Here is an 18,329-nt window from a genome sequence, read left to right as displayed (position 1 = left end):
GCCTGGCAGTGGTAGGGCACGCCTTTAATCCCAGCAGTTGGGAGGCAGAGGCAAGTGGATTTCTGAGTTGGAGGGCCCAGCCTGGTCCTTCCTGGAGCTGATAGCATTTATAGTATTAAAGCAGGATCTTTGAAGGGCTGGGTCTTTAGGATTCATCAAGGAACTCTGTACTAATTGTTGATATGCACATGAATCTGAGCACAAAGTAAGATATATGGATCTTTTATGACCATGTAGGTTATTTAATAGCTCATACTAAAGTTTCTTGAGGGGTGGAAGCTTTGTGGATATGCCTCAAGTTTGTGTAAGGCAGTAAAATTCTGCAACAAAGCAATGACCAAACTGCTACAAAAAGAAGACTTTGAGTTGAGGTATGTGTTACAAAAGTTAGTATGAAGGCTGGAGAGTTAGCTCAGTGGTGGAGAATTGGCTCAGTGGTTAAGAGCAGTTGGTACTCTTGCAGAGGATTTAGGTTCAAGTTCCAGTAGGATCTGATGCCTTTTTCTGGCCTTCACTGACACCAGGCACACATGAGGTCCACAGATATAACATTCAGGCAAAACACTCAAACACAAAATAGATATGTCTAAAAAAAAATTGGAAGCTGGGCAATAGTGGCATACAGGAAGCAGAGGCAGGTAGATGTCTGTGAGTTCTAGGACAGCCAGGGCTACATAGCAAGACCCTGAGGATGGGGGAAATGTGACTCATTGCTGTAATCAAATACCCAACGAGAAACTTTTAAGGGAAGAAGAGTTTATTTTGAAGGATCACGGTTTGAAGATGCAATCTAGGAATTGTAGGAAAGTATGGCAGCAGGGGCCTGTGGCAGCCAGAGTATGAGACTGATGCTCTCAGGATGAACTATGAAGAAAAGGAAGGAATTCTAGAATTCAGATAGCTTTCTTCCTTCTCTTTGTATTCAGAGTGCAACCCAACCCTATTAGAAGTGTCACCCACTTCAAGGTGGGCTTCCCCTCCTCAGTTAAACCTCTTTGGAAATATCCTATCCTGGTTAGTTTTTTTTTTTGTCAACTTGACACTAGCTAAAGGCAAGTGGGTACACTCAGTTGAGAAAATGACTCTACCAGAGTGGCCTGTGAGCAAGCCTAAGGAACTTTTTTTGTTTAATGATTGATGTGGAAGGGCCCAGCCTAGTGGGGGCAATTCAACAGACAGGTAATCTTATATGGTGTTAAGAAAGCAGACTGAGGGTCTGGTGAGATGGCCCAGTGGTTAAGAGCACTGACTACTCTTCTGAAGGTTCTGAGTTCAAATCCCAGCAACCACATGGTGGCTCACAACCACCGGTAACGGGATGGTTGTGTCTGGTGTGTCTGAAGACAGCTACAGTGTACTTACATATATCAATAAATAAATCTTAAAAAAAAAAAAAAGGAAAAAAGAAAGCAGACAGAGCAAGCTTTAATAAGTAGGCCAGTAAGCAGGGCTCTTCCATGGACTATGCTTTAGTTCCTGCCTAGAGTTCCTGCCCTGACTTTCCTGATGGTGGATTCTTTTGACCTAGAAGTATAAAAAAAGAAACATTTTCTTCCCCAAGTTGCTCTTGGTTATGATTTTCTATTATTTTCTCTCAAAGAGATGCCAAGAGGTGTGTCTTATGGGTAACTCCAGATTCATTGGACTTGACAGCAAAGGTTGCCCAGGGCAGGTGTAAAGAGAACTATTTTGTTACTAAGGTATCCACATCTATGACTGTCCTGAAGCCAAGCTAAATTAACAGTGACCAGTCCTGGATGTTTTGTTGATAATCCCTGTCTTCTCACTTAGTCTCAGCTGAAAACCCAGATCAAGAGACCTCAACACCTGTCCTGCTCTCTGTGGCAGTGCCAAAGTCAAGTATGTGAGTACAAGAGACTATTTAAATGTTTTAAGAAAGCATTGCTGTATACCACAGGATAGCTTCAAACTCCTATCATCATGCCTCAGCTTCTAATTGCTAGGATTAAAGGATGCCACTATCATGGGTAACTGTAGGACATCTTTTTGGAGATGACATTGGCTTCCCACAGGACAAGTCCTCTTCTACTTCACCAGAAGGATGACATTCCAAACCATATAAAAGTTGAGACTTGCATGGGCCTCAGTGACTTTCTGGTTCTGCTGCTATGATATGGGGCCAGAGAGAATGAAATGGAGGTGGGGGCGGGTGCTTAAAAGAAGAAGGATCTTCAATATTTCAAAGAAACATACCTAGACAGAGCCTGGCCTCCTGGCCAGTAGATAGCCCAGTAGGGATCACTATAGGGCCACAGGTCAGCCCTTTCCCACCAAAACTTGCACCTGGGGGTTAAAAGCCGTAACTGGATTTCAGGGGTAAGGCTGCCACTGCTGGTGACTTCAGTGTTCTCTTCCAGATAGGCTTTTATCTTAGGATCCAAACAGCTCCCCATTGTCCTCCAGAGAGACAGGGGAGACCCACTGTTCACAGCCTGCAGGAAACGCCATTGGCTCCTGGGAGCTTTCCAACACAGGTTGAAAGCCATTAGTACAACTCCAAACTTCAGGTTCTGTCAGTGTTCCTATTAATAAGGACTGTTTCCCAAGCAGATAGAATGAGGGTCCGTCTTTCCACTTAATTGGCACTGGAATTTCTGGATCTCTACAACAAAGAAACAATACTGAAAATTCTTAGTCTAGCCAACTCGTCCATATCCTTCCACATAACAAGAAAATAAGCTAGCCACATAATAAGAAAATAAGCACTAACAACCCACAAGTGCAATTTCATGTCAGAGGACAGCTTTTGGCGGCTTTCCAGTTTGGGCACAGAAATCTAGTTTCTTTTTTTTTTTAAAGATGTATTTATTTTATGTATATGAGTACACTGTTACTGTCTTCAGACACACCAGAAGAGGGCATCAGATCCTATTACAGATAGTTATGAGACCATGTGGTTGCTGGAAATTGAACTCAGGACCTCTGGAAGAACAGTGAGTACTCCTAACTGCTGAGCCATCTCTCCAGGCTCACTTTTTTTTTTTTTTTTTAATCTCTGAAATCCTTTCAGTAATTCATGACAAATATACAGACATTTTATTTTTTTATAACAACATTCATGAAAGTGAAATAAGGTATATCTTTTTGTTTGTTTTGATTTAGGATAGACTTGCATGTAAAGAAATGGCTCAACAGTTAAAAAGCACCTGATGCTCTTGCAGAGGACCCAGGTTTGGTTCCTATCATCCACATGGCAGCTCATAATCATAACTTCAGTTCCAAGGGATCTAGTGCCCTCTTCTGGCTTATTTCAGGCACCAGACACACACACACACACACCACACAGTGCATTTATACGCATGCAGGCAAAGCATAACCATTAAGCAAATATAGATTTATACTATAGCCCAGTCTGCACTGGAATTCACTTTGTAGACCAAACAGACATCAAACTTCTAGTGATCCTCCTCCCTCCAAGGTTTATTGTTGCTTGGGTGAGACCCAGGGCTTCATGCATTCAAGGCAAGCACTCTACAATTTGAGCTTTAGGGTTTACAGCAGAGCAATATGGGATATTACTGTGTATTTGGATGCCATGTCTTCCCAGCACTGACAGTTTGGTTATAAAGTTATAAAGCCAATATAGTTAGGTACTCAAATTATGTTATAGGAATGACATCAGGCTCGGCACAGTAGTGAACACCTTGCCTTTAATCTCAGCACTTGGGAGGCAGGCAGATCTCCATGGAAGAAAGAAGCAATGATAAGAAGGGCTGGATTCAAGCCAGCCCTGTCTGTGTACTCAGTTATACCTGACTGAACTGGCATTCCTGTCTAAGGGTTCTTGATTGGCTTCAGTTTTCTCTGCCAGTTAATTAGAAAACTTCCGAGCTCAACAGGTAGTGGTGGAGAAATCTTAAAACCTGAAAACAGAAGCAGATAGAATCAGATGTTAAAATGTTAAATCCAAAGATCTAATGTCCAGGAGTCAGCCCATGGAAATCAAAAGACGGAGATTGATGCAAAATCCAAGAGGCTTTATTGATCCAACTCGAGTTGGGGTCTACTCCTTGGGTAGCCAGAGAGACCCAGATGGACAGAAGCTAGCATCATTTATACATTTGAAAAGGGGTAGTTAAACAATGGGGTAATTTAACAAATCTGGATGGAACCTGGGTGGGTAAGGAAAACCTGTGGTCCCCACCCTCCCCCCAAAACCCCCCCTCCAGCATCTGTAGGAGAAACTATCTTATGTCTCAACCCTTTCTCAACCCTTGTAGTCGGGAACATATCCTGGCAGAGGGTCCAGTGGAAAGTGCCCACCTAGTTATGCAATCATGTGCTGGTTTCTGGTAAATGTCCTGCACATTATGTTCTTACACTATCTATATACTTCGGATTTATGATTTATTGGTCTAAGTGCTTTAAACAAGAATTTATAAATCTGAATGTATCTTCTAGTTTTAGAACCATTATATTCCTACAGAAGAAAGGCTTATTGGGGGAAAGAAACACACACATGCAGCAAACAGAGAGAAAAAGACCCTCCTTGGCAAAGCAGAGGGAAGCTGAAAATCCTTCTTGAGGATTGTGGGGGAGAGGTTGGTTTTGGTTTTGAAGTCTCTGAAGGGGTTTCCTCCCCTAAGTTAGTGTTGGTCACTTTGAAGAAAGAGACAATGGATGAAAAACTGCCCTGATCTGGCCTTGAATTTGTTGAGCCAGGCCATCAGCATGGGGAGGAGAAAAAAACTCAACAAGGCTTTTGTTTGAAATTACCAGGCTTTTGTCTTAGGTCAAGAGGGTGAGGAAAAGCCAACCATCTTTAAAGTTTTCCACCTTTATTACCCATCCATAGCCCTACTTTCTATCTGCCTGCAGTAGGACTGCTGTCCCTACAAAAACAGACTGGATGGATGGATGGATGGATGGATGGATGGATAAACGAACCAACCAACTAGAAACTGCCTAGAAAGAAGGCTCGGATATTAAGAGGCTCGGATATTAAGAAGGCTCGGATATTCTTCTACAGGACCAGTTTCCAATGTCTTAGCTTCTGGGGATATTCTGGCTTCCACAGGCACACGTGCACACACAGACAATAAGTACGTAAACAAGCAAATGGTGCAGGGCACAGTAACGCATTTCTGTAATCTCATTACTTGGGCGACTAAGTAAGGCAGGACTGCCTCTAACTCGAGACAGTGTAGCCTAAATTGCAGGTCAGTGAGACTTTGTCCCAAGCAAACAAAAAGGTTAAACTCCAAACAATGCTGTTACTACGTTACTTTTCTCCAAAACAAAGGACAGGAGTCTACTTAAAAGGGTAGTGCGGTCCTTGTGGCCTTACCTGACTTTATTCGATCAGCACGTGGAACTCGCCCTTCACGTGCAGGGAAACAAAAACAAAAACAAAAAACAAGTACGGTAGGTCTTTCTCGGGAGAGGAAGCCTGGAGCCGCGGCTGAAAATACACAGGGAAGTGGGAACGTGTAGGCGGCGAAACTTGGAACCAATGAAACGCGGAACGCGCAGCCGCCGGGACCTGAGGGCTACGCACCGGCTCCGCCCTCTTTCGAGCTGGGTTTTGTTTTTGATCTCCCTCGGTTCCCAAGGCAACTGGGCACGCAGAAGCCCTGGGTAACCTCGAGACTCCTGCGGTCAGTCCCTATAGACCTGAAGCGCAATTGCACAGCTTGTGTGAGCCATGTCTGTGAATTCTGATTTCTAAAACTTCTTGCTGGACTTATGCTGCTAACACTGTATGCCAAACATACTGTTAAAGGATGAATCTGGAGTGGCAAGTAAAGTTTTATGACATTCAGTTGCGGTGTTTATAATTATAAAGTCACACTGTAAGGCTATTTTCAGCTTGTATTCAGTATCTCTCTTTTTGTTTGTTTGTTTGTTTGTTTTGTTTTTCGAGACAGGGTTTCTCCGTTTAGCCATGGCTGTCCTGGAACTCACTCTGTAGACCAGGCTGGCCTGAACGCAGAAATCCACCTGCCTCTGCCTCCCAAGTGCTGGGATTAAATTCGGTATCTCTTATACCTTTCTAATGATTTTAAATTTTCCACTGGCCCCTCAACTCAAGACTTCAAAATTAACCTATTTCACCTTCATTACCGAAAATCTGCTCTGGGGTACAAGAAAGAAAAATATATCCCAAACTGAGAAAATGGCAAACTATGGTACTGTATCTAAATTTACTAATTGAAAAATGTTCTTCCGATGCCTGGTCAAAATCTAAATTGGAGCCTGGGGATGTGGCTCAGTTATTATGAATATTTATATAGCATGAGACCCTGAGATCCATCTCTAATCCTAGCATGTAGGAGAGGATGATTCAAGATCATACTCAGCAAATTAGAAGTTAGCCTAGGATAGATGAGGCACGCCCTCAAAAGAAAAAGGGAAAGGAAAAGTGGGGAGGGGAAGGGAGAAAAGGGGAGGGAAACAAAAGCTGGACTTGGTGAGTAGAGACCCGCTGCCAAGCCTGACAACCTGAGTTTCTCAGGACCCACATGGTGTTCTAAAATAACAGCCCATGCTCTTAACTACCGAGCCTTTTTTTTTTTTTTTTTGTCGTTTCTTTCATTCATCAGGATTATCACACATATATGCTATTTAATGGAACAAAAGTCTGCAATTTATTAAGTTGTATATCACTTTTGTGTGTCTTGTTTTCATATTCTGTAGTTCTGGAGACACTTATAGTGTCCACTTGGATCCAACACAACTCAAATACCAGGTCAATGCAGATGACAAATAATTTATTGTAATCAAGCAACTACTGATTGATCAGGGCTAGGTGCTGAACTAAGACCCTGAGTCAGAATGTTTCCTTTAAAGGTTGGACACCACAAATCTGTGCCAAGTTACAGCTACATTTTCACACTAATCAGGATTTAGGGATAGGGGTTTTCCTTATGTGGTTGATCTATGTCAACCAATACAAAATGTAAGTTTAACAGTCCAACCAGTCAAACCCATTTGTTCCTCTGTGGTTAGGAACAGTCAAGTTATGTTTAGGGAAACAAAAGATGAATAATGGAAGCTGTTCAGCTATTGGGAAAACTCCAGTTAGGGCACAGAAACTTGAACTAAGTTTCACCTATGAGTAAAATGGAGTCTGAAAACAAAATGGCAGTACTGAGGACAAGTTTCTTTTGCTTGTTCCCAGGTCTCTGTTGGCATGACCTACCCCTACACATATTATATCAAGAAACTATGAAGGTGTGCCCCATGTTCTCAATTGCTAAGTGCTGTGTCAGCAGCAACAGGCTAGCAGGATATGTAAATGTTGGACACTTCCTCACATGACCAAAAAGAAAAGTTAGCTTGTTGCAGGATATTTTATCACACTGTGAACCTCAAGACTGTGTTATTTACTGAAAAGATAAAACAAAAAAACAAGCAAAAAAACAAAACCCAAGCTGGGTAGTGGTGGCACACACCTTTAATCCCAGGACTTGGAAGTCAGAAGCAGGTGGATTTCTTTTTTTTTATTATTTATTATTTTATCTAAGTACACTGTAGCTGTCTTCAAACACACCAGTAGGGGGTGTCAGATCTCATTATGGATGGTTGTGAGCCAACATGGTTGCTAGGATTTGAACTCAAGACCTTTGGAAGAACAGTCAGTGCTCTTAATTGCTGAGCCATCTCTCCAGCCCCGCAGGCGGGATTTCTGAGTTCGAGGTCAGCCTGGTCTACAGAGTGAGTTCCAGGACAGCCAAGGCTATACAGAGAAACCTTGTCTTGAAAGAACAAAAACAAAAAACCCTGTTGGGTTGGTTGGGGCTAGCTGAGGGACTGCCCCAGCAAGCAGGGCAACTGCCTTATGTTGTACAGATGTCTTCATGTCTTTATTGTGAAACCCCAAGAAGGAACCCCAAAAGCCTCACAATTTTCTTTTGCTTTTTCCCAACAATATAGTTCAGGGCTTCATGCATGTTTAACATATGTTCTGATGAGCTGCTGTTGAGGTATACTGTGTGAAGTTGTGTCTTTGTCCATCCTCACCTACCTAGGCCACTCTTTGATTGGCTTTAACTAAAATATTGGATGGCCAGTTAGCTGGACAGGAAGTGGAAGATGGGAACCCTGGGAAGAAAGAGCTTTCTCCAGGAAACATGGGAGGAGATGAATGTGGTACAGGCCTAGAAGGTATAGCTAGCTATATGGATGGATGTGGTCGGGTTAACTTAGATAAGCTAGTTGAGAGTTTGCCCAGCTAAGACCTAAGGCTTTGAAATATTAAAAGGTCTGCATGTGGTTATTTGGGGAAAAGCTGGCTAAGAGTTAATTGCTGCCATATTAATTTTCAGCATTAATTAATTAATGTATACAGAAAATAAGTTTAATTTACAAGCTGCAGTCTCAGCTATCACTATTTTTTATAATTAGAATTTCTTGGCACTGGTGAGATGACTCAGCAGATAAAGGTACTTGCTGCCAAGCCTGAAGACTTAACCTGAGTTCAATTCCCAGAACTCACATAATGAAAGCAAAAAGCTTACTCCTTCAAGTTGCTTGGACCTTTACATGTACACCATTACTCTGCCCCTTCCCCAACCACTGGGAAAAAAAAAATACAGAGACTGTGTAAATAAATGTAGAAAAAAATGTATTAGGTGCTAAAAGAGATGGCTCAGCAGTTAAGAGCACTGACTGCTCTTCCAGAGGTCCTGAATTCAATTTCCAGCAACCACATGGTGGCTCACAACCATCTGTAATGGGATTTGATGCCCTCTTCTGGTGTCTCTGAAAACAGCTTCAGTATACTCACATACATAAAATAAAATTTAAAAAAATGTTTAAGAAAAATTACACTGCAGGAGAGACATGAAGACATTGAATTTTCAGACAGAGAGAGAGAAAGAGAAGGGGGAGAGAGAGAGAGGGGGGAAGAGACCCTGGGTCAAAAATGGGTGCTTTTTATTTAGAAAAGGGAAGCCATTTGGTCTTGTGTGCCATGAGCCAGCAGGAAGATTTGTGCAATAGTATATTCCAGGGAATGAAGAGAAGGCATTTTATAACATGGATGGAGAGGCTTGCTAACATATAACAGGTGATCTAGAATATGCCTGGAGGTAAGGATACTGGAAGGTTTATGTAAACTCAGGAAAGGATTTAAGGGATAAGGAGAAAGTTTATCTTCACCTGTCATTCTCAGTGCTTATCAATCCAGGCTTCAGGGCTGATGTAGCTGTATCTCTTTTGTCTCTGCCTTTCCCACCTAAGATCTCTGCTCTAGGAGAGAGCATGGCTTGATTCATCTTAAAAGAATAGACTCACGGGCTCACAGAAGTCACTGCATCCTTCTGCCTGTTACACCACCGAGGTATACTAGAAATAGGAACTTTAATTCAGTTTGAAGATGAATAGTTCAATAAACTGGTTATGAAGGTCACTGGCTGAATAACTCAATCTTGTCCTTTTGGTTCTCTGTTGCTCCTGAAAGGCTGGAGAATCTTAGAATTTAAAATGAGGGCATTTAATAGAAATGTATGTATAATGTGTAACCTTTACTTAAAGAAGGCATAGGAAGTCTCTGTCATGAGCCAGGAAGGTGGACTGGTCAGTTCCAGGAACAGGATAGTGGTCAGCCATTATGAAGATAACATTGCCCAGAATAAGGAACAGGACAGCGGTCAGTGATTAAGAAGATAGCATTGACCAAACCACATTCCTCTAGATAATGAGTGAGCAGAATGACTTCCTTGTGACCTGACTCAGCTAGGTAGTGGGTTCCTTTGGAATTTTCAATTATTCTCTTGTTATGTTTCCTTGGTAACCCTTTCAACCCCCTAGTTTGTGATTTTTCCCTTTAAATACCCCTTACTCCTCATGCTCATGGTCGAACCCCTCTGGCCTGCCAGGCTATGAGTTCGACCCCAGATCTGGAATAAACCTCATGTGATTGCAGCAAGTTCAGTCTCTTGTGAGTCACTGGGTGGTCGCATCATCCCGAGACTTGAGTAAGGATCTCTCCAGTTATGGGGGTCTTTCACTTCCTTTGCCTTTCCTCTGGAGTCATCTAGACTTCATGAACAGCAGAACTGATTGATAAACATCTTCATAAGCTGGGACTCAAAAACTATCCCCAAGCAACATGAACCTGCAGGGACCTGCTAGATCCATGTTGGGACAATTATCCATGATTGTGAGGCATTACCCTATGGCAGAATTAATCATCTCAGGAGAACCAGCTTGTTCCCTCAAGAGATGACAGAGACCAAACTAGAGACAGTGATCAACCAGAATTCATCTTCATCATGAATGCTTAATTGTGCATGCCTCTTGTCCCCGACTCAATTATTTCTCTACCAAACTATGCCTCCTATTGGTATCTAACTTGGGGCATGTGGAGTCACATCTTGTTCTGTAGAAATTGAGCCAAACGGAGATACCCCATAAAGATACCAGACAGCAAGGAAGTCTACTTATCCTTAAGACAAAGGAGGTTTTTAGAAGAGTTTACCGAGCAAACATCCATCCTCAAGGAATGCAAGTTTCCAAGAGACATTCCCTGGGAGAGAGGATCTCCCCCACCCCTCCTGAGAGTCACAGGTGTCTTATCCTAACCGGGAGGAAAGATCAATAGAAACTAAAGAACAATGAACAAGATAAAGTGTAACTACCCATGTTGTAAATTGTAACTTTGTAAGTTGTAAAACTGTTCTGAAATGGTGTAAAAGCTTAGAGCCTTGTTTCCTCTTGGTCTCTCTCTCCGGTCACCATTACAGAGATGACCCTGGTATACCAGCTTCAATTAATAAATTAACCTTATGCTTTTACAGCGGTCTCTTTTTGGTTCTGCGAGAATGGGGTTACCCACGCCGGTTATTACAATTCCCCAAGTTAGGTCCAGGTACTCATCCTCAATAAGTCAATTTAAAAAGGCAAATTAAAAGTAGAAGGCAGAGAAAGTATAAAGCAGTGTGGCTACATTAAGAGAGACAAAGAGATCTAGCAAAGCCCCCACCCCAGAGAGACCTGAGTAAGATCAAAGTTTAGAGGGTCAGTAATATGTACATCTAAACAACTCTGGTCAAAGATAGCTACCATTTGAACATCATTATCTGGGTCTGAGTATCATCCTGTAAAGTGCTCTGGCAAGTTGTTAGAACTGTGTGAAATCTCTTTCCAGGGGATAAGTTTCCTTTCTGGCTGGGAACTTTCTTCTCCCAGCGTAAGAATGCTTAGAAATTCCCAAGTCTTTTGGGTCCATTGTTTCAGTAGTCTGATGATTGAGAGACACACTGTCTCTCTAAAATATCTTCTAGATATACAGTATCTAGAAGATATGAAGAAGAATGGAAAAAAGAAAAAGGGAAAGACTGTAGCTGTCCAGAGGCCATGGAGAACTGGGTTTACCTGAAAGGGGGGGGGCTGGAAATGAAAAGGACAGGGTGCTAAGAGCTCCAGTTTATAAAGGGAAAAACCACAAAACCTATCCTTTGTTTCAGCTGGATTATGTTGCAAAGCAAGCTCAGCAGGCAGTCTATTCTTCTAAGTTCCTATAGGAAATTGCAGGTACAGCAAGGGGAAGACTCCACCTGGGTCATTAAACCCATTGTGGCAAGCACTCTTGATCTGTTTAGCCTGCCCAAGGCTGGGAGAAGGGCACAAAAGATCAGCAGCTTGATTCAGAGCTCATTTATGCCACTTCCATTTATACCACATTCAGCATCTTTTATGACTGATAAATAAGTAGGGCTGGTGAGATGGCTCAGCTGGCAAGAGCACTGACTGCTCTTCTGAAGGTCCTGAGTTCAAATCCCAGCAACTATATGGTGGCTCACAACCACCCGTAATGAGATCTGATGCCCACTTCTGGTGTGTCTGAAGTCAGCTACAGTGTACTTATGTATAATAATAATAAATAAATCTAAAAAAATAAAAACTACAAAAAAAAGAAATAAGTAAATAACTAAGTAAATGCATGTATACATATATACATATATACATACATATACTGCCACACCAAACCAAGTGGAATCTGTATGACAAGTTCCACTGACTGAGGCGAAAACTTCAAAAGGAGGCCGCCTGAACCAGTTGTGGAACTCTTGCCCAGAACAAAATATTGAGCTGTAGTTCTCATGGCAATTTATCTATTTTGTTTTCTTTTATTCCTTTTCTTATTTACAACATGTTCCTGATAGCCTAGGTCAAGATCTTAAGTGAGAATAATGGGTAAGAAACTATCCCTTGAGATGGGGTCACTAACATGACCTTATCTCCAGGGAAACCAACACTTTATTTCATAAATCATTTACAAAATTATATAATAGTATTATGATAGATAAAAACTTTCCCAAAAATAAAATTTCATATGGCTACACGTGTGCCATCAGAGGTGGGCTTTGGTATATAATAAAGAAAGCCTTAAATAAAAAGAATTAAAATAGTTTAAATTTACACATTGAAGGTTTATAAAAAATCAAGCATTAGATGTTAAACAATAATTGACCTAAAGATTTATTAACCTGCTCTTGGAAATATGCCACTGGCCTTGGATGGCTGCCCCACTGAATACATCCTTTCAGAGTTGTAACACTTGGATGATTTCTGTTGTGCCATATAACAATGATGTTACCTGTTCTATTTGTGATTCACTGAATACATTTTTTCAGAGTTGTAATATTTGGGGGCTTTTTTATGTATAAAAACCCGTGCTTGAGAGCTGCAGAATACACTAGATTCAAACTTCCTCTGTGTTTGTTTCTGTTTGTCACTGCCAAAACTTTACCCACCTAGCCTTCGAGGACCCTCATCCCAGGGACCCTCATACCCGATTAGGGTGGTCCGTGGCAATATACATACATAATAGGGAAGGACATGACTGTTCCTAGGTATTATGCTAGAGAAAGTTTGTTGTAGATAAAGGGAAGAGCATAGCCAGAGGTAGAGACATCTGAGAGAGTCCAAAGTGAACATGACCAGACTGAGCTGGGCCATGTAAGGAGAAGGGAAAGGGGAGAGTCAGGCGAGTAAAGAGTAGACAAAAAAGGGAAGGGCAGGTGAAGGGCAGCTCAGCCCCTGGACATTGTGTGGCAGCCATACCCTGTAACAGGTATGCTGAGGAATGCTGGAAAAACCTAGAATATGCCTCTTTTGGTTAACTAGGCACCTCAGCCATTTGTCCCAGGTTTGAGACCTAATGATCATCCACTCCTGAAATGGCAGATTAATTTATCATCACAGCAAGAGGTTGCTCAAAGCATCCAGAGATAAAAGAAAACACCTATTGAGCTCGTTACTACTGCTCAAAGAAGCTTGACTGAGACAGAAATCTCCATAACCTATATTGGTTTGTTTGCCTATAGGTTCCCACACCCAAGTTACACTCTGAGCAACTAAACACCAACAAAGACCAGACATTTAGACTCAATTCAGATTTAGATGAAATGAATTTATTCTTACCGCTAACAGAAAGACAACAGCCTTATTGCTGAACAGCATGCTGTGCAGAAGGTGGGTTAAGGTGAGGTTTAAGGGTGGACATCAGAAAGGTGTGTATTGCAACAATCCATGGAATCCACAGCTGGGCAGGAGAATTGTTTTACCGCTCTCAGTTGTTTCTTACTTTCTCACTACACAGTAATAAAAAGGCCATTTCATCCCTTTCCCACAGCAGTAAACAGGTTTTACAAAAACAAAGGCAACTGTTAATACCTCAGGGCCCATTATCCTATTCTTATCTGCAGGCCATGGAGGACCTCCCAAGCATTCCAGAGACAAAGGTCAGTGGCCTTTAAGGATTGGATGTCTGGCTCCATATTAAGTTCCTTTAGTCACCCTGGGGACCTGTGTAAATTATTACTCAGGTCTAGCACTCTAATGACTGGAATAGAGAAGTTCATTTCTGGGCAGGCTGAAACACTGTACCATCTGGGCAGGCTGAAACACTGTACCATCAGGTTAGGACTGACTCATGTCTCCCATGATGTTTTACAGAGACAAAACCTGCAAATTTTGGTCATTTGGACAAATGAGTAATTGTCATAGTTATCTTGAAACAGTCCAGGCCAGAACTGCACTTTGGGGCAGCTGTTAACCTGGGTCATTCTGCCTCTCTGGCAGTTATGCTTTTCTTGATAAGAGGCTGTTAGCCAGGTCATCTCTGAATTGACAAGCAGAAACATGCCCCTTTTGAAATGGAAATAGGCCTAATGAGCAAGCAGTCCTGGTCAACAAAGCTTAATAAAAACATCCTTGGAAACTCAGTTTATTGGAACAGCAAGTGAACACAACCTTTCTGAGGGATAACACTTGAGTAAATTTAGAGTAAATCTATAACACATACATATATATGGAACTTTCTCTCTCTCGCTCTTTATATATATATACTCACACATATATATGTATACATATATACATATACATATACATGTGTGCGTGTGTCTCTGTGTGTGTGTGTATGTATAAAGTTGCCGCTATTTTTGTGGTTTTACTGGGAGAAGGGTAAGTTAGCTTTGCAGAAAGGTCAGGCTGGGGTTGGGCAATTCTTCAGATTCCTCACAGCCTAAGTTTATTACTGAACAATGCTACTTTAGCTAAATACTAGTTTGTGTTACTTAATATTCTCTAGGCAAATGTATTTGCTGCAGGAGAAACTTGAAGTAATAAAATTGATGCTGTAAAGGATTTATTAGTCAACTTGCTTAGGAAATATCAAGTCAACAAAGCAGAATTTAGCTGAAGGAGCCTTGCCTCCAAGTTTGTAAGAAAGAAAACTGCAGGGGGCTTGTTAGAAACTGTAAGAAAGAAAACTGCAGGGGGCTGGAGAGATGGCTCTGCAGGTAAGAGCACTGACTGCTCTTCCGAAGGTCATGAAGGTCACGAGTTCAAATCCCAGCAACCACATAGTGGCTTACAAACACCTGTAATGAGATCTGACGCCCTCTTCTGGTGCTGTCTGAAGACAGCTACAGTGTACTCACATATAATAAATAAATCTTTAAAAAAAGAAAAAAAAGAAAACTGCAGAGCATAATTGAAGTTTAGGGTTTCAAGAAAACACTCTTGCTAATGTTGGTTCACCAAGATTGACCTCCAATTATGCTCTCTTCCCCCATAACAAAAAGACAACCCTGATTTACAACTGACCATTAGGGTCATTCCTATATCAAAGAACATGCCTATAATGGACCTGGGGCAAGTCTGGGGCAGAGGTCACAGGCATCATGAAGTCCTAGTCTGTGCTCTTACTAGGAAAAGCAAAATTCTACCAGGTATGCAAGATGAACCTGGGTAACATCCATTTGAAAAGAAAACTGAGGTATTTAAGTAGTTCTGACAGTGTCTTTGCTGTGTAAATCTCTCTTCTGCTCAAGTAACCAGACTTGTAGTCTCTTGAATCTGTTTAAATTGTTCAAAGTGTAACATAGAGCTGGGTCCTGAAAGAGATTTAAGTATGCCAGCCTATGTAGAATGGATAAACTGATAACAGTTTCTATTTAAGACTAGTTCCTTTTTGTGCATTAGTTAAAACCAGTCATGTGCTATTATTAGAGTCTTTCCCTTTTTTTTTTTTAAAGATTTATTTATTATTATAAATGAGTACACAGTAGCTGTCTTCAGATACTCCAGAAGAGGGCACCAGATTTCTTTATAGGTGGTTGTGAGCCACCATGTGGTTGCTGGGATTTGAACTCAGGACCTTCTGAAGAGCAGTCTGTGCTCTTCCCCACTGAGCCATCTCACCAGCCTCCCCCCCAGTCTTTTCCTTATTAATCTCTAAGTGTGTGGAATAATTTCTCACTAGGAAGGCACATTAATTCTATAACATAAACTATGACACTAGCTTGTCGTTTTAATTTTTTTCTTCATTTCCACATTGGTAAGTCTCTGCTTTTCACCATAAATTGTTTCCTTTATTTGTTATATCTGGATGAGATGTGGAGCCTTCCTGTTGGGATTGTGAGGGCTAGGACTTTTGCCCTATCTCCACTTTGGTAATATTACTTATAAATCAACCACTTGGTAAATACTATAATTGTTCAATGAATAGCTTTGTAATTATATTTCTAATAAACTACTCAGTTGTTTTACAAATCAGAGTGCAGATGTAAGCAATGAATAAATTAAGTTGTATCCAAGGTGCAATCCAACAATAAACCCCACCCCAACTCCTGCAGGAAGTTTGATTTTCTAGATCTTCATTCTTCCAACTTCTCTCTCCAACAAATTGCCTTAATGACAACTCTCTAACACTAGCTTTGAGGGCATCTGTTATTTTCCTATATTTGATTCCTGGTCTGTACTTTGCTTTCAAACTGCAGAGGCTCAAACCTGAAAACCATTGCTGCAGAGAACTAAGACCAGCCCAGTCTTTAGCTAACCCATGCTGTGGTGCCACCCAGTGGTGATTTAATGATCACTAATTCCTACCTAAAAAATTTTCAACAAAACAAAACAGAAATAGTGTGTTGTGTATAAAGAACAAAGATTATCACCGATAATATTACTACATGCTGCATGTTTCTTTAGTTGCAGATATGGCAAAAATACTTGTTACTGATAGATAAGCCCTAAAGTTTAAGAACAATTTGGTATCATCCAAAAACACATTATTCTTTCCCTCTCCCTCCAGTAAGCACTGCTTCACCTAAATTATTACAATTGTCCCTTAACCAGCAATTTCCACCCTCCCCCCTTTGGTCTACCTTTCTACAGAATAAAACACAATGACACCCCCACAAAAGAAAAATAGACCCTAGCAATGGAAGGATTGAAGCTCAAGGATGGAGACATGAAGATTAGGCCTGGCAACACAGCAAAATCCCATCTCAAAATAAAAACTTTAAATTTATCTCAAAATAAAATTTGTGATTGTTAAGCAGAAAAACAGGCCCCCAAATGGCAGTGCTGTTAACAATGTCCTAAGACAAGGCAACCCTGACTGGATTCTTATCAAATAAATAGAAACCTACATTCAGCATTACTCAGAAGAATGATACCCAGGACTCAAATATTATGTAAAAGCAAAGAGTGTTTTATTCTGCAGAAGTCCAGCATGCTGGGGTCTCCCAGGATCAGAGGTGAGGAGCTCAAAGGCCTGATTTTTAAAGTACATTAGGGGAATTTCGGGGAGGGGTAGGTGACCTCTACCGTTGGCTTTATCTCTCGGGACATTCCAGAACTTTTGCTGGGGAAATCTAGAAACTGTTGTGAGGAAGTCTGGAAACTGCTGCTGACCCCAGCCATGAGCAGGCTAAACAGACCTTGAGTGCTTCCCACAATGGGCTTAATGACCCAGATGTAGTCATCTGCCTTGCTGTACCCACAATTTGCTACAGGAATTTAGAATAGACTGCCAGCTAAACTTGCTTTGTAACACAATCCAGCTGAAACAAAAGATGGGCTTTGTGGTCAACTTTATAAGCTGGAGCTTTGATCAGAACCTTGTCTTGGCTTCATCCTTCTCTTGCACTCCATCCTTTTCCAGCCCTTTTTCAGGTAAACCCAGTTCTCCATGGCCGCTGGATGGCTACACTGACCCATTGTCCTTGCCTTGACCTTGCATTGTCCTTGACCATGAAGTTCCCCAATTCTTAGAGATTTAGGCCTAGTCTCCTGAACTGCTAGTTTGAAGCCTGTCATGGAGTCAACCTAGCCTTCTCAAGAGCCTTCCACTTATTTTTACAATATAGCTAATTTATTTCACTAGACAATGATAAAACTTATTGTCTTCCCAAACCTGCAGGTTCATTTCCTGTGCATACAGGTGATTCTGCTGCCCTGCTCTCAGGGACCTAGCAGCTGTTTACATCGCCATCTGCTACTGCCAGCTGCCCCAGGCTTGTGCTGCAGATAAAAGGTGGCTCCAGCCACCCCAAATCTCTCTCTCTCTCTCTCTCTCTCTCTCTCTCTCTCTCTCCTTCTCTGCTTATCTGCCTGTCTCTATCTCCCTTTCCCCAATAGACCTCTTAAACTAGATCTGTTGTTTGCTGTCATTTCTCAGGGGTACACCTTGGCATGGCCAGACAAAGTATACCACTCACTCTCATTTTTATCCTATCACTGAGACCAGAAAGAAATCCCCGGGCTGGTGAAATGGCTCAGTGGGTAAGAGCACTGACTGCTCTAGTGTGAGGTTGTAAGACTCTGTGTCCTTAGCTTACTGGGGACCTCCTGAGTGAACCACATGGAGCCTGGATTGATGCAAAAAGCAAGAGGATTTTATTGTTCCAGTGCACTGGGGTTGTCCCAGAACCGAAGGAGAGGCAGCAACCTCGAACAGCTTGTTCAATGAACTTTTATACACTTTTCAGGGAAGCAGCCATTAGGCATTGTGGCAGCCCTGCTGATTTCTCGGAGAGGTCTCAACCGACACCAGAGACAGCACCTCAACTCGA

The 18,329-nt window shown here is 41.7% G+C and overlaps 1 protein-coding gene and 1 long non-coding RNA gene across 6 annotated transcripts in view; one reads left to right on the top strand and one right to left on the bottom strand.

The window, feature by feature from the left end:
- Etfbkmt (electron transfer flavoprotein subunit beta lysine methyltransferase) overlaps window positions 1–5,543 on the bottom strand; it is a 25,218-nt gene extending 19,675 nt beyond the window's left edge. For all 5 annotated transcript variants that reach the window (XR_004122400.1, XR_004122399.1, XM_031383988.1 and 2 more), the window contains exons 1-3: window positions 5,309–5,543; window positions 3,774–3,884; window positions 2,215–2,623 (exon numbers count right to left, since the gene is read on the bottom strand). Coding sequence is in view for 3 of the 5 variants with exons in the window: in XM_031383988.1 (XP_031239848.1) it covers window positions 2,215–2,507 (293 nt within the window). In the remaining 2 variants the exon portion in view is untranslated. The remainder of the gene's footprint in view (window positions 1–2,214; window positions 2,624–3,773; window positions 3,885–5,308) is intronic.
- Window positions 5,544–9,198: 3,655 nt separating this feature from the next.
- Window positions 9,199–16,781, top strand: LOC116099840. Its single transcript, XR_004122401.1, has 2 exons — window positions 9,199–9,304; window positions 16,648–16,781. It is a non-coding gene; the product is annotated as an uncharacterized LOC116099840 (long non-coding RNA).
- The last annotated feature ends 1,548 nt before the right edge of the window (window positions 16,782–18,329 follow it).

The sequence above is a fragment of the Mastomys coucha genome, unplaced genomic scaffold, assembly GCF_008632895.1.
Source record: "Mastomys coucha isolate ucsf_1 unplaced genomic scaffold, UCSF_Mcou_1 pScaffold20, whole genome shotgun sequence".
Lineage (NCBI taxonomy): Eukaryota > Metazoa > Chordata > Mammalia > Rodentia > Muridae > Mastomys > Mastomys coucha.
Note: the sequence above shows the minus strand (reverse complement) of the source record. Positions and strands in the feature narration are given on the sequence as shown.